The 12,729-nt window shown below is 40.5% G+C and overlaps 1 protein-coding gene and 1 long non-coding RNA gene across 2 annotated transcripts in view; one reads left to right on the forward strand and one right to left on the reverse strand.

Moving 5' to 3' along the window:
- The window catches only part of LOC146521387 (uncharacterized), a 208,346-nt gene that overhangs the window by 19,841 nt on the left and 175,776 nt on the right, over nt 1–12,729 (forward strand). The window lies entirely within an intron of this gene.
- Nucleotides 11,427–12,364, reverse strand: LOC146521388 (Fc receptor-like protein 4). Its single transcript, XM_085155237.1, has 3 exons — nt 12,289–12,364; nt 11,853–12,113; nt 11,427–11,773 (listed from the first exon to the last, which is right to left on the reverse strand). Exons 1-3 carry the CDS (start codon nt 12,362–12,364, stop codon nt 11,442–11,444), a joined length of 669 nt encoding a protein of 222 aa, XP_085011363.1. The 3' UTR covers nt 11,427–11,441.

Here is a 12,729-nt window from a genome sequence, read left to right on the forward strand (position 1 = left end):
TGAGGTGGATGTAGGTGGAGGTGTGGTGGTGTGTTCCCCTAAAATAAAGCAAACACAGTCATAAAGTTGTCGTCACATTGTGAATGTTGAAAGCTGCAGAAACACAGACAGGTGAGTGTGTCACCTGTGACAGTGATCCAGCTGGATGGAGACTCTCCATGACCGCTGATGTCACACTTGTAGAGGCCTTCATCAGACCTGGAAACATGCTGGATGGTCATGTGACCTGTAGGCTGCTTCCTGATGAGGGAGCCATCTTTATAGAAAGCAGCTGGGAGGTTGGAGGGAGTGGTCTTTGTTTTACAGAGCAGAGTGACGTCATGTCCCTCCATCACAGGGAGGACAGGACTCTGCAGGATCACTGATCCACCTCAACACAGAGACAAACTACAGCATTTCATCCATTTACACACAGCTTCATCAACACTAACTCCACACACTCAGCTTACCAGTGACTGTCAGGTTAACCATGTTACTGATGGGACCCTCTCTGGACTCACACCAGTAAACTCCACTGTCATGAGGGAAAACATTGTTGTTACAGGAAGAACCATCTGGTTTTCCCCACCCATCTCCACACTGAGTCCTCTGTTGTTTGCTTGTGTTTCTCCTCAGAGTCCATCCAGCAGAGCTGTCGTCCTCCTCACAGCTCAGAGACACAAAGTCTCCTTTAAAGAACTGAGAGCTGCTGGGACTCACAGTCAGACGAGCTGTGAGGGTTAAAATGTTAGTTTGTATATATTCTAAAACATGAACCCAATCAGGTCATATCAGTGAGCATTTATCAGGTTTAAACTGTGACAGAAGAAGGTTACTGACCTTGGTTTGTTGTGCAGCTCAGCAGTGAGATCAGAACTAAAGAGAAATGACACTCAGGTTGATTTGAGATTAACATAAATGTTACGGTCGCTGACCTGTAGTGGCTCTCCCTCTGTAGAAGAGTTTTTTTTTTTCTCCTTTTCTTGTGTTGCAGGTCTGCCTCATGAGCCACAGCTGAGGTGTGTTCCAGCTCGTCAGCCACGGCATATAGTCTGCTATCCTAAACTGCCACACCCCTGCCACTTCCCCCATTTTTGCCATGTGTGTGTGAGCACTTAAACTCTGTGAAACTTTGGTTGTCTTTCTTTTATTGTAAGCAAAGGTGTGCCCTTACTGTGTTACTTAGTTCATTGTTGTGGAAGCAGGTAGGGGTTCTCTGCCATTCTATGTTTTCTCCTGTTTTTGGTTAGACAGGGAGCTCGGCCATTGTATTTTGTTTTGGTTAGAGAGTACTTGGTTTGATTTTTAGCTAAAGGGGGTGTTTTGTTTGTTGTTTTGGCTTTGGAGACCCTGAAGAAAAGATCTTCCCTGTGTTTACTTTTACTGCAGTAGTTTTGGGCAATAAATCATGTTTAATGTAATCTATTCTCCAGTAGTTCATGTTTTCTCTTTCACTTTGTGTTACCCCTCACCCCAGTCAGCACTTCGTTTTTAAGTGGGGCGTAACAATAAAGAAGAAATCCACACAAACAGCTGACAAACCCCCATGTTTCAGTGAGATTTGGACAACAAAAGTTTAGAAAGTGGATAAAGTTTTTAAAAAATACATGACAAGGCTAACTCAAAGAGTAAAAGACACCTCTTGCATTCATACCTATGGCCAGTTTACAAAAGTTTACCAGTTTAGACAAAATGAGCAATGGTATCTGTGTACCACCTGTACTATTCAATATTCACTCACTGGCCATTTTATTAGTTACACCTTGCTACTGGCTTGGGCACACCTGTTTTAAAACAGACTTAATTATTTACATCGCCGGGATGAAACAGAAAAATGAAGTGAAAATCAGAGATTTTGGTCCATTTTGTCTTGATAGCATCACACAGCTGCTACAAATATGTTCCAACACATCTCAAAGGTGTATTGGACTGAGATCTGGAGACTTTGGAGGTCAATGTGTAGAGTGAACTCATTGTGAAGACATTGTTATTTCAAGAACGCTGACTTAGATGATTTGAGCTTTGGCAGCCATCAAAAGATGGGTACACTGGGCTCATTACATTTCCATTCTTACTCAGTTTGAAATTTTATATAAAACCGGCTATTATTAATATGTGTATTGACTTTCTGTAAATATATATGAAATATCCACTGCATTTCAATAACACAGTAAAGTCATGTGTCCACTGTGCAGCTGTGTTGATATAATGAGTGAATGATTTGATCTTTTCACTGCCTGCTGTGTTTCCTCGACTCCTGAGCAGAGATAATGAGTCAGTTCAGACCTGCAGTTGGTCCTCGTGGTGTTTTGAACTTGAATTCAGCCTGATTTGTTTTTCATGTCTTCTCCTCCATCATCAGTTATCAGGAGAGCAGACAGTCAAAGTACAAGAATTCAAACAAACACAGAGATTCTACTTACAGAGCAGACACAGCACAGATGTTTCCTTCATCGTCCTTCTCACTCATTTGAGCTTTTTTTCATTTCTGTCACTGACACCAAGTAAAGCCCGCCCTCTTCCTCTGAGCACCAGCTTTCTATTGGTTTAAAGAGAGCTGGGGCTGTTTTTTCTCTTTCTTTAAAGATATGAATGATAGAATAATAGGTCCCTTTTTGAAACACTTTGATGTTACGCAAAACTGCCACAAAAACAAAATGACTATAACATGAGTGCATCTATTGTGTTAGTGTATTGTGAATAATAAGCAAAATAAAAGTAACCACTATTTGAATACAGTCTACTACACACTCCTCCATTCAAAAAGATGATAAGAAAACCAAATGTCCTCTGCTCTCAGTGATCTGTGGTTTGGTTGATGAACAAATCTATGTCCATGTAGTTACGTCCCCCTCAGTGAGAGAGGCAGATATGAGCTGAAACACAGGAATCAAACCAGGGACGCTGCTGTTATGGAGCTGAACTGGAACCATTCAGACACTGAGGCCCTCTGAACACATTTTAATTACAGCTGTGCAGAGACACACTGATGACTGACTGGAACACTATGATTCACATTTTACATTAACACCATCCTCACACATGGTTTATATATGGCCACTAGAGGGAGATGTTGGACTTTAATCAACAATACTTCCTGGGTTTGTAGTAGAAAAAGAAAAAAGATAAAGCTGTTCTTGTGCAGTTCCTGATACAATGACAGTTTTATATTTAACTCTGGATAAATATTAATTTCATGCAAATACGTGGTCAGGATGGTGATGAAACAGACTGTGGAAACTGAGTTTTAGGGACTTCCTGATTAGGCTGTACTTCTTCTATTATAAACAACAATTGCATCTGATGAAAATAATATGAATGTGGCTTGTTTTTCAATGCACAGTGTTTCTGCTCTTTGTCCTACGTACATAGGTAAATGCCAGATTGTATAATACAATGACACTGTGCCTGGGTTTGTTGTACTGCCATATGTATATCAATACCTTCCAATTAAATTAATAAATAGAATAGAATTTAATTTAATTGCCACACAAGGGGAAATTTGGATGTAAAAACCCCTTGGCTTTCGTAGTTGCGCTTCGCTGTTCCACTTGAATGACATATTGTCATTGCAGTTAGCAATTAGCCTTATCGTTCACTCAAAAGGCGCAATGGGTGCTTCGACTTACAAAAATTTGAATTAATTGAATTAATTAATTTTGTAAGTGGGGGTTCCACTGGGGGTTCCACTGTACTTACATTGAGAGTTTTTCCATTATCATTTAGTTCTAGATGACTGAAGAAAAAAAGGCATCAAACCTCTTCACACACACTCAGTACTGACTTCTTCTTGGCAGGTTACATTCACTGAATATTGCTGTAGTCCTGGTTTAATGCCTATTCTTTGTTTTCTGCAGTGAAATGAGGCATGTATCGGTTAGCCACAACCAAACCAAAAGAAGTTACATTTTCCGTCTAACAACGTGGTGAAACCCACACAAGGAAAATAAATGAGAACAAAAATTTATTCAGCTGATAGAAACCAGACACTACAAATAACGGCATAGTTACTGTGGCAATAGATTAAGTGCATTAATGTCTTTTAAGATTGTTTATTTTAAGACAAAATTTTAAACTCATTTTAAAACAGGATGTGTGTTTTTAAATGCATGACACTAGGGAAATTGGAAAAAAAAATACTACTACTACTGTATACCATATATATATATGCCACGCCGGTCTATCCTTCAAGCTCCTTCTCTGTGGATGACCACCTCTGGTCTGAGGTTCTGGGGGGACCAGTCAGTGGTTGGACTGGTGGACTACTTCAGTGAAGAGTAGACGACGTCTGGCTCTGGTTTAAAGTCTGAACAAAAACACACAGTTCAAACAACAGGAAACATGATTACAAGCTTTGTAGTTCAATCAGGACCTTCAGTCTCCACCTCTCTGCATCATAGAGAGTCCCAGTTCAGACCAGAGTTTAGAGAGAACCACCTGATAGTTATATAGCTTGCATAGTTTCCACACTTTAACTGCTTCATAACACACTGATAAAATTCAGGAAGTGACCTCCCATTGTTCATTCAGTTGGCAACAGTATTGGTCAAGTTACTTGAAAAACGTAATCAGTAACTAATTACTGATTACTTCCGTAAAAAAGTAATCCTGTTACTTATTTTCAAAAGTAATTAATTACTTAGTTACTTAGTTGCTTTTTAAAAACATGATTTACAACCTGGATAGGTGATAAAGCAATAGATCTTTCAGCCCAATTCTACTTTTTCTGCATAATCCATGCAAGTAAAACACAGCAGAAAATAAATAAAGTCAAAGACTAGCGGTCCTGTTGCTCTATTTTCACCTGTAAAGCAGGAGTAGGGTAGGCGGAGGTTTACCCTGGTGCGAGCCCGTTCTCACTCCCGAGGCGTAACATGCTGACGTTTTGTCACGTCCCGCGGCGTTCCTGAGGAACGCAAAAGGAGACCTTCGGCGTTCTTATGGTACGCGGCGGGTTATGGCCGAAATCCAGTGCAATGACGCTCCCGCGGTAATAGACGTTGCAGCCCTGTATTCCAGCCCTAAACCTAACCTTATCCCTAGCCCTAACCATAACCTTTTTCCTGACCTTATCCATGAGTGTAATGATGTTAAATAGCGTGTTTCTAAGCGATTTGAAGAAAAAGAACGAACATGTGTAAATTGAGTCCATATGGTTCTCATATTTCCTCATTTTTCGAGGTCGTCATTTAGGAACGTGGTGGGTAGCCGAAAACGTAATATGTTGACGATTTGTCACCTAGCGTAAAATGTTACGCTTTGGGAGTGAGAACGTGTTGCTGGTGCAGGTGTGCCGCAGCGGTCAGTGGAAGAATCCGCGTGTTCCTCTGTGAGTTTCCCATTACCTTGTAGAGCACTCGGTGCTTGCTTGGACGTTTAGGGGGTTTTTTCACTGTAAAAAGAAGTTTTCTTCCCACGCACAACGGACGCTAATGTTTTTGTTACCTTTTATGGAATCAAACTCAAAGTAAGGTCAGTACTTCCACGCTTTAAACGCTGCACGCTCATACTCTCTCCCGCACTCGATATATTATCTATTGTTAATCTGCACACAGCTGTTGTCACGAATGTCGCACTCGCTTACGTCACTGTCATGAGACATTCTCCCAAAAAATCACAGTTTTAGTAACGCAGTAATGCAGCGTGCTTATGGGAAAGTAACGGTAATCTAATTACCGTTTTTGCAATAGTAATCCCTAACTTTACTCGAAAAAAGTAATCGGATTACAGTAACGCATTACTGCCCATCTCTGGTTGGCAGGCTTCAGTCATTGTGCAAATGTACTGTTTATAAGATTGGGGAAACATGCTGCTACAGCTCTTGGCCTCGGAGAAAGTGAGAAAGCCTTTTTCTCTTCAAGCAAATCTAAGAGTGCCAGGACTCACTGACAATTGGGTAGCTGGAGCCCTCCTGTATGCAGATTGAAGTGTGTCAGGGGGGTCGTAACACCTCTGAGACAGAAGCTGAGACTGAAGAAGTCACTTGGATGAGTGAAGAAACATTTCTCCCACTTAAAACACTATGTCCAGATAACCAGAATCAGCTTTTTGGGAGTATTGTTTTATTGTTACACTATAGCTCTGGCAGGACAATTTTTATTTTGGTTTAATCAGATATTAAACAGTAACCTTTATACACAGCTGTGGGTTTTCAGTTTTTTTCCACTTCTTAACACCTCTGCTGAAAAACTTTTGACCTGAAAGAGCTGGTGGGTGTTTCTGTGAACATGGGAGGCAGACGACCACAAAGCTGCCATCTTCTTCTAATGCAGACTGAGACGCTTCACCACAGAGCACAACGCATGTTGTTCTCACAACATGAACACTTCTGTTAGCCAAACCAGGACACACTGTGGTAAGAGGTCTCATCACCCACAGTCTACAGTTAACTGGTATCAACAACAGGAAGTTGCTTTGGGGGTTTCACATGCAGAAAGAAGTCAAAATAATTCATTGTATTAAAGTAGGTTAAGTGTGATTATTTTGGTTGCTTAGACATCTAATCCCAACTAATTATTTCTGTTTACAACTTGTTTGTTAAATCCCAATCAACAATGCTGTGAGATTTAACACTCAGTTATGGCAATCGTCAAAAATTACAACACACCTAAAATTTTGTCCAGGTAAATTGGACCTGAGGCTAAGACTACACAATTAGTTATGGCCTAATGTCGTCCACAAACCTGTAGATCTGCCAAATTTAAATCAGTCTGAGATATTTTACTCCTCATAGAACATCACTGAAGGCTGAACTGATGAACATGATCCTTCATAATCATGACGACATGCTGTATGTAATCAGTTTGATCAGTCGGCATCATTCTGGCACAAGCACTCAATTTGATTTTTTAAAAAGTAGAATCAATCAAAAAAAATCCCACACACACACATACAAATAAAAAAAAAAAAAAGAATGGAGCACCAATTATTTTCCTGTACATGTACAATAACCATCAAGGGCTAATATTCTTCTTCTGTTTTATTCTATAATTTCTCAAATTCTGTTGACTTTTTAAAAGCAACCAATGAACTCTAATAACCAATAGAAATCATAGTATTCCCATCTAGGGATGGGTAGTAACCAGACCGAAAAGCATTGAACATTTCGGTGCTTTATTTTGGTGCTTTTTTTTTTCTGAGATGTCATACACTTTGCATTCCAGCCAATCATTTTACCTTTGCAAGCGTAGTAGGCGGGCCCAGGTACGTACGTTCTTTTAGAGCAAAGCTACAGATTAAAAATGCCCAAGGCGAAACCGTCAAAAGTCTGGCTGCAGCCTGCAACAAGTGCTTTAAGGTTATACTGTGCAAAGGAAGTAACCTTAAATCTGATGTAACACCTGGCGACGCATAGGGTTTTTTTAAAGCCGAGAAATGTGCATATTTGACAGCTTGCTGCAAGACCTCACAACAAGCACATCTACTGCGGGTGTGGTGCCTGTTATCAGACCCGGAGTTAGCAGCATCCCCCAAGAACCCGAAGAGGAGAGTCCTGGCCCCTAGCCCTGCCAGTGTAGCAGAAATGATGACAGATGAGGATGGCAGCAGCAGCCGTTCTTCTCTGGGTAAGTAGCTTAGCCGTATAGCTGCAGAGAAGGCTAATATGATTATCTTTTTGAAAAAAAAAAAAACACGAGAGGTTTTTTAAGTTTGTGTTTTCCATTGTTTAAGCACCGGTTCAAACCAAAGGAGGTATGTTGTATCAACAGAAGAGGCTAACTTGGTTATCATTTTGCAGAAAAAAAGAGACTGCTAAAAATAAAAACATAAGCGGTTTTTGGACAAAGTTAATGTTCTCCATTCTTTAAGCACCGGTTCGAGCACCGTTTAAGCACCGGCACTGTTTGAAAAGTACCGGTTTGGCACCGGTATTGGATAACATCTAAACGATACCCGTCCCTATTCCCATCAGCCTCATGCTTATTGGGAAATGTCAGCATGCTACTTACATAGTAAATATAACCAATAGACCTACTAACCCAGATGTTAGTACACTGAAGAGAATGTAGGAATTGTGAAAGGCGATGAAAATGACAAGCTGCACATCTCTCTGGAATCTCTGGAGAGTTTATCAGATGGTACTAAAGACTGATAATGGTTTTTTGTTTCGTTTTGGGTTTTTTTGTGGTTTTTTTGGAGTGGGGTGGTTGGCCCTCCCTGAGATGGCGTTTTCGGTCAAGGAAATCTGAGCTTTTTGAAAACGCTCTCCAAAGAGGATACAAGACACAGTTTTCACATCACAGTGTGAACAGCATAACCACAGGCTTTCGGAAACAATGACTCATTTTAGTCATGTGACCAAATAAACTAAGATATCGGAGGGCATTATACGGCAGTTGTTTTGTTTGCTCTCAATTTTGACAGCCCTATTAAAGATTAATAACAGTTTGTTCCTGCTCCAGATAGCTTTTCTTCAAATTCCTTAATTCTCACTCGCTTTTGCAACTTTTCACTTTTATGTTATTCGCAGCAACAACCCACCTCATTGTCAGTACATTTAAAAAAAATGTATTGTACTGTACTGTAAAATTTAAAAAATCTTGGTACTTTTCCTCAACATTTTGCCATGACGTTCAAAGAGCCGGAAACTAAATAAACAGCAGACAGAAGTGAGGCAGGTCGAATCGTCTTACGTTTCACGATTGCACACTACAGGAACGTAAGCATTTTCGGTAGTTTCAGTGTGGATGAACAACTTTTCTGAAACAATTGAAAACTATAGTGTGGATGCGGAGGGTTTTTAGACGAAAAGGCAGTTTTCAAATTTATCCGGATTAGTGTAGACGTAGCCTAAAAGGGTGGTGAAATCTTCATTCTGTCACCTCAGATGTCTGTCAAAGGTTAAACCTTTTCTTTCCAGGTGTGATTTGGAAACTATCATCAATGCTTTTATAACCTCTTGCTTGAATTACTGCAGCTCTCTTTTAATAGGGGCCACCCAGGGTACCTTGTCATGCCTGCACCCGGTGCAGCATGGTTTTAACTAGTAAATGAAAATTTGAGCATATTACTCCGTTGCTCTCAGTTCCTAAATCTGAAAGAAGAGTGAGCATTCTAAATTGTGGCCCTGAAACTTTGAAATGATCTTCCTCTTCACTTCAGGCAATCTACTTCAGTGGTGGTCTTTAAATCCAGGTTCATAACATTTTTATTCTCTGGCTTTTCAATCAGTGGGTAACTAATACTGTTACTTTATTGTTATTTTGTATTGTATTTATTGTTCTTATTGTAATTTTTATATATCTGCTGTACAGCAGTTTGGTGCCATGTATTGTTTTTAAAGTGCTATATAAATAAATTATGGTATGGTATGGTATGGTATGGTATTGTATGGCAGATGTAAACAAAAGTTCATGTCTGTAAAAAAGTGCATTTTGGAAGAAAAGCAGCTTTACCTCTCATATTTGAACTTTTTTGCTTCTTTTTGATGATGATTTGTCCATAAGTAACATCTTCTGTTCTGACTGCTGAGTGGTCTTTAGTACTCTCTACAGAATAAAACACATAAGGAAGACATCACTGTAGGTCATACAGTTGATAGCAGAGCTGATTGTAAAGACAGTTCTGTTGTTACAGAAATGTCTACACAAAAAGCATTTGGATCATTAATAACTGACAATAGCGTTTACATAGAAAACATGACTACTCATCACAATGATGCTTGGATTGGATCAACATATCAGAAACGCACAAACTACAAAATAGTTATGTTTATAAAATTTAAATTTGGAATTTAAGTAGAGACACTGAGATAAATAGAATTGAGTTTAACTGTGGTTTCACACCTGCAACTTTTTTTAAATCTGAGACAGGATGTTGGACGACTGCAGAGCTGTTAGCTTCTGTTAACCACAGACCACAAACACAGTCCAATGCACAACAAGCAACACTAAACACGTGACAACAAATGGTATTTGATTAAGATAATAAAGTTTATGAATTCTGTACAAAAGCATAATAAGTAAAACAAAAAAAGTCTATTATAAGTTGTATAAAATATGCTTCCTATTCACACACAAATCTGAAATCAAACCAACACCTCCAGCTCATGAAAACACCTCCAGCTCATGAAAACAACTATATATATATATATATATATATATATATATATATATATATATATATATATATATATATTCTGTATAAAGTATAAAGATGTGGTTGAACTCGGTAGTGAGTGTCAATGGAACCCTCTATTAATAAACTCCATTAGGCAGTCATGCCTAATGTGATGCTTCTAAGCAGGCCTATGGGTCAGTTGCATCCCTAAAAATTGTCTATGGCCAAAATAAAGTCATCAATCCCTCGCCTGGAGCTTTGCGTGCTGTGACAGGGGCTGACCTGAGAGACTATTTGCAGATGTCCACTGAGCATTCTGGGTATTATGAGAAAGAAAGGCTATCCGCCGTTATTAATCTAACTGCACTGACTGCAGACAATGGAGAGGCAAGCCTGGTTTTCCACAGATGACTGACCTACCAGACTTCCTCTTTACAAGCCAACCTTCTACTACACTGAGACAGACAGCTTCTGAAGACGTCTGAAGACGTTCTCAGGAATCTGTTGATTGAACTAGAGGGCATCCTAAATTCAAAGGGATCAGGCTATGTATCCTCCAGCGTTTCTTACCTTGATCCAGAGACCCCCAGCCATTTGCTGATAGGGTAGCCAGGTGGATTACTGCCACAGGTTGTTAACCAGAGACTGAACTCAAACCTAACAGCATTTCAAATATTCAAATGTACTATATACATTTGAGGGCAGCTGTTAGAAAGGTTTCAAATTTTTATTTTGTTGTGTTTGGAATTTCATAGGATTCCTTATATGTGCTTTCAGTGATGCACCACCTGCTGGACTGGAAAGCAAATTCATACGCCTCACTGGCAGAATGGGTGGAGTAGTTGGAGTGTGGCAACCAAGCAAAAAGTCCAGTCCATATGGTGTTGTGCATTGTTTTACTACCAGTGAGTAGTTCCCAGTAGGGCCACGTATACACCTACATCTACCTGATTACAAGCTTGTAATAAATGACCACAAAGCAATAAGAGGGCCTCTATTCTTGTGTTCTGACCGATACTGAGGCAAGCATCAACCAGCAATCAGTGCAAAACACAGTTTTTAAAACTACAATAATATTTAATCTGTTTGACTGGCTGTTTTTCACTGTTTAATGTTGCTGTACATTTTTAACTGTTAGGCATGAAAGACATGTAACCAAAATTTAAAGTGTAGATTACTGAGCAAACCAAACCCCCATGTGTAAATTCCAGAATTCTGAGACTCACCTTCAGGTTTCCTGTGAACACATCGTCTTACCAACAGGAACAGTAACACCAGTAGAACCACAACACAGACTGATCCAACACATGAAAACACAGAGAGAACAGTAGGAGAGAGTGATGGAGGAGGTGTGGATGTAGGTGGAGGTGTGGATGCAGGTGAAGGTGTGGTGGTGAGTTTGTCTAAAATAAAGCAAACACAGTCATTAAGTTGTCGTCACATTGTGAATGTTGAAAGCTGCAGAAACACAGACAGGTGAATGTGTCACCTGTGACAGTGATCCAGCTGGATGGAGACTCTCCATGACCGCTGATGTCACACTTGTAGAGGCCTTCATCAGACCTGGAAACATGCTGGATGGTCATGTTAACTGAAGACCGATTGCTGATGAGGGAGCCATCTTTATAGAAAGCAGCTGTGAGGTTGGAGGGAGTGGTCTTTGTTTTACAGAGCAGAGTGACGTCATCTCCCTCCATCACAGGGAGGACAGGACTCTGCAGGATCACTGATCCACCTCAACACAGAGACAAACTACAGCATTTCATCCATTTACACACAGCTTCATCAACACTAACTCCACACACTCAGCTTACCAGTGACTGTCAGGTTAACCATGTTACTGATGGGACCCTCTCTGGACTCACACCAGTAAACTCCACTGTCATGAGGGAAAACATTGTTGTTACAGGAAGAGTTAGCTGGTTTTCCCCATCCATCTCCACACTGAGTCCTCTGTTGTTTGCTTGTGTTTCTCCTCAGAGTCCATCCAGCAGAGCTGTCGTCCTCCTCACAGCTCAGAGACACAAAGTCTCCTTTAAAGATCTGAGAGCTGCTGGGACTCACAGTCAGACGAGCTGTGAGGGTTACAATGAAAGGATCTGTTAGACTTTTGTCAAGAGATATAATTCTGTGATAAATTCTTCATTTCATCAGTTTTATATGTGAGATCCATTGTGAAACATGAACCCAATCAGGTCATATCAGTGAGCATTTATCAGGTTTAAACTGTGACAGAAGAAGGTTACTGACCTTGGTTTGTTGTGCAGCTCAGCAGTGAGATCAGAACTAAAGAGAAATGACACTCAGGTTGATTTGAGGTGAACATAAAGAACAACTCCACACAAACAGCTGACAAACACACAAACTCATCTCTCTGATATATCTGCTCATTTTCAATTTGATGATACAAATCAACAGCTTCAGCTTCAACAGCATTCCGAGGGAGACTGGGGATATTGAGTCCGAATGGACCATGTTCAGCGTCTCCATTGCCGAAGCTGCTGCATTGAGCTGCGGCCGCAGGGTGGTTGGTGCCTGCCGTGGTGGTAATCCCCGAACCAAATGGTGGACACCAGAGGTGAAGGGAGCCACCAGGCTGAAGAAGGAGTCCTATCGGGCTTGGTTAGCCTGTGGGACTCCGGAGGCTGCCGACAGGTATCGACAGGCCAAGCGGAATGCGGCTCGGGCAGT

Source organism: Neolamprologus multifasciatus, chromosome 3 (assembly GCF_963576455.1).
Source record: "Neolamprologus multifasciatus chromosome 3, fNeoMul1.2, whole genome shotgun sequence".
Classification (NCBI taxonomy): Eukaryota; Metazoa; Chordata; class Actinopteri; order Cichliformes; family Cichlidae; genus Neolamprologus; species Neolamprologus multifasciatus.

Coding starts and splice junctions, on each gene's coding strand:
- LOC146521388 (XM_085155237.1), bottom strand. CDS start 12,364: ATGTTCACCTCAAATCAACCTGAGTGTCATTTCTCTTTAGTTCTGATC. Junction 12,114..12,288: donor GAGCTGCACAACAAACCAAG/GTCAGTAACCTT, acceptor TAACCCTCACAG/CTCGTCTGACTGTGAGTCCC. Junction 11,774..11,852: donor GGTTAACCTGACAGTCACTG/GTAAGCTGAGTG, acceptor CTCTGTGTTGAG/GTGGATCAGTGATCCTGCAG.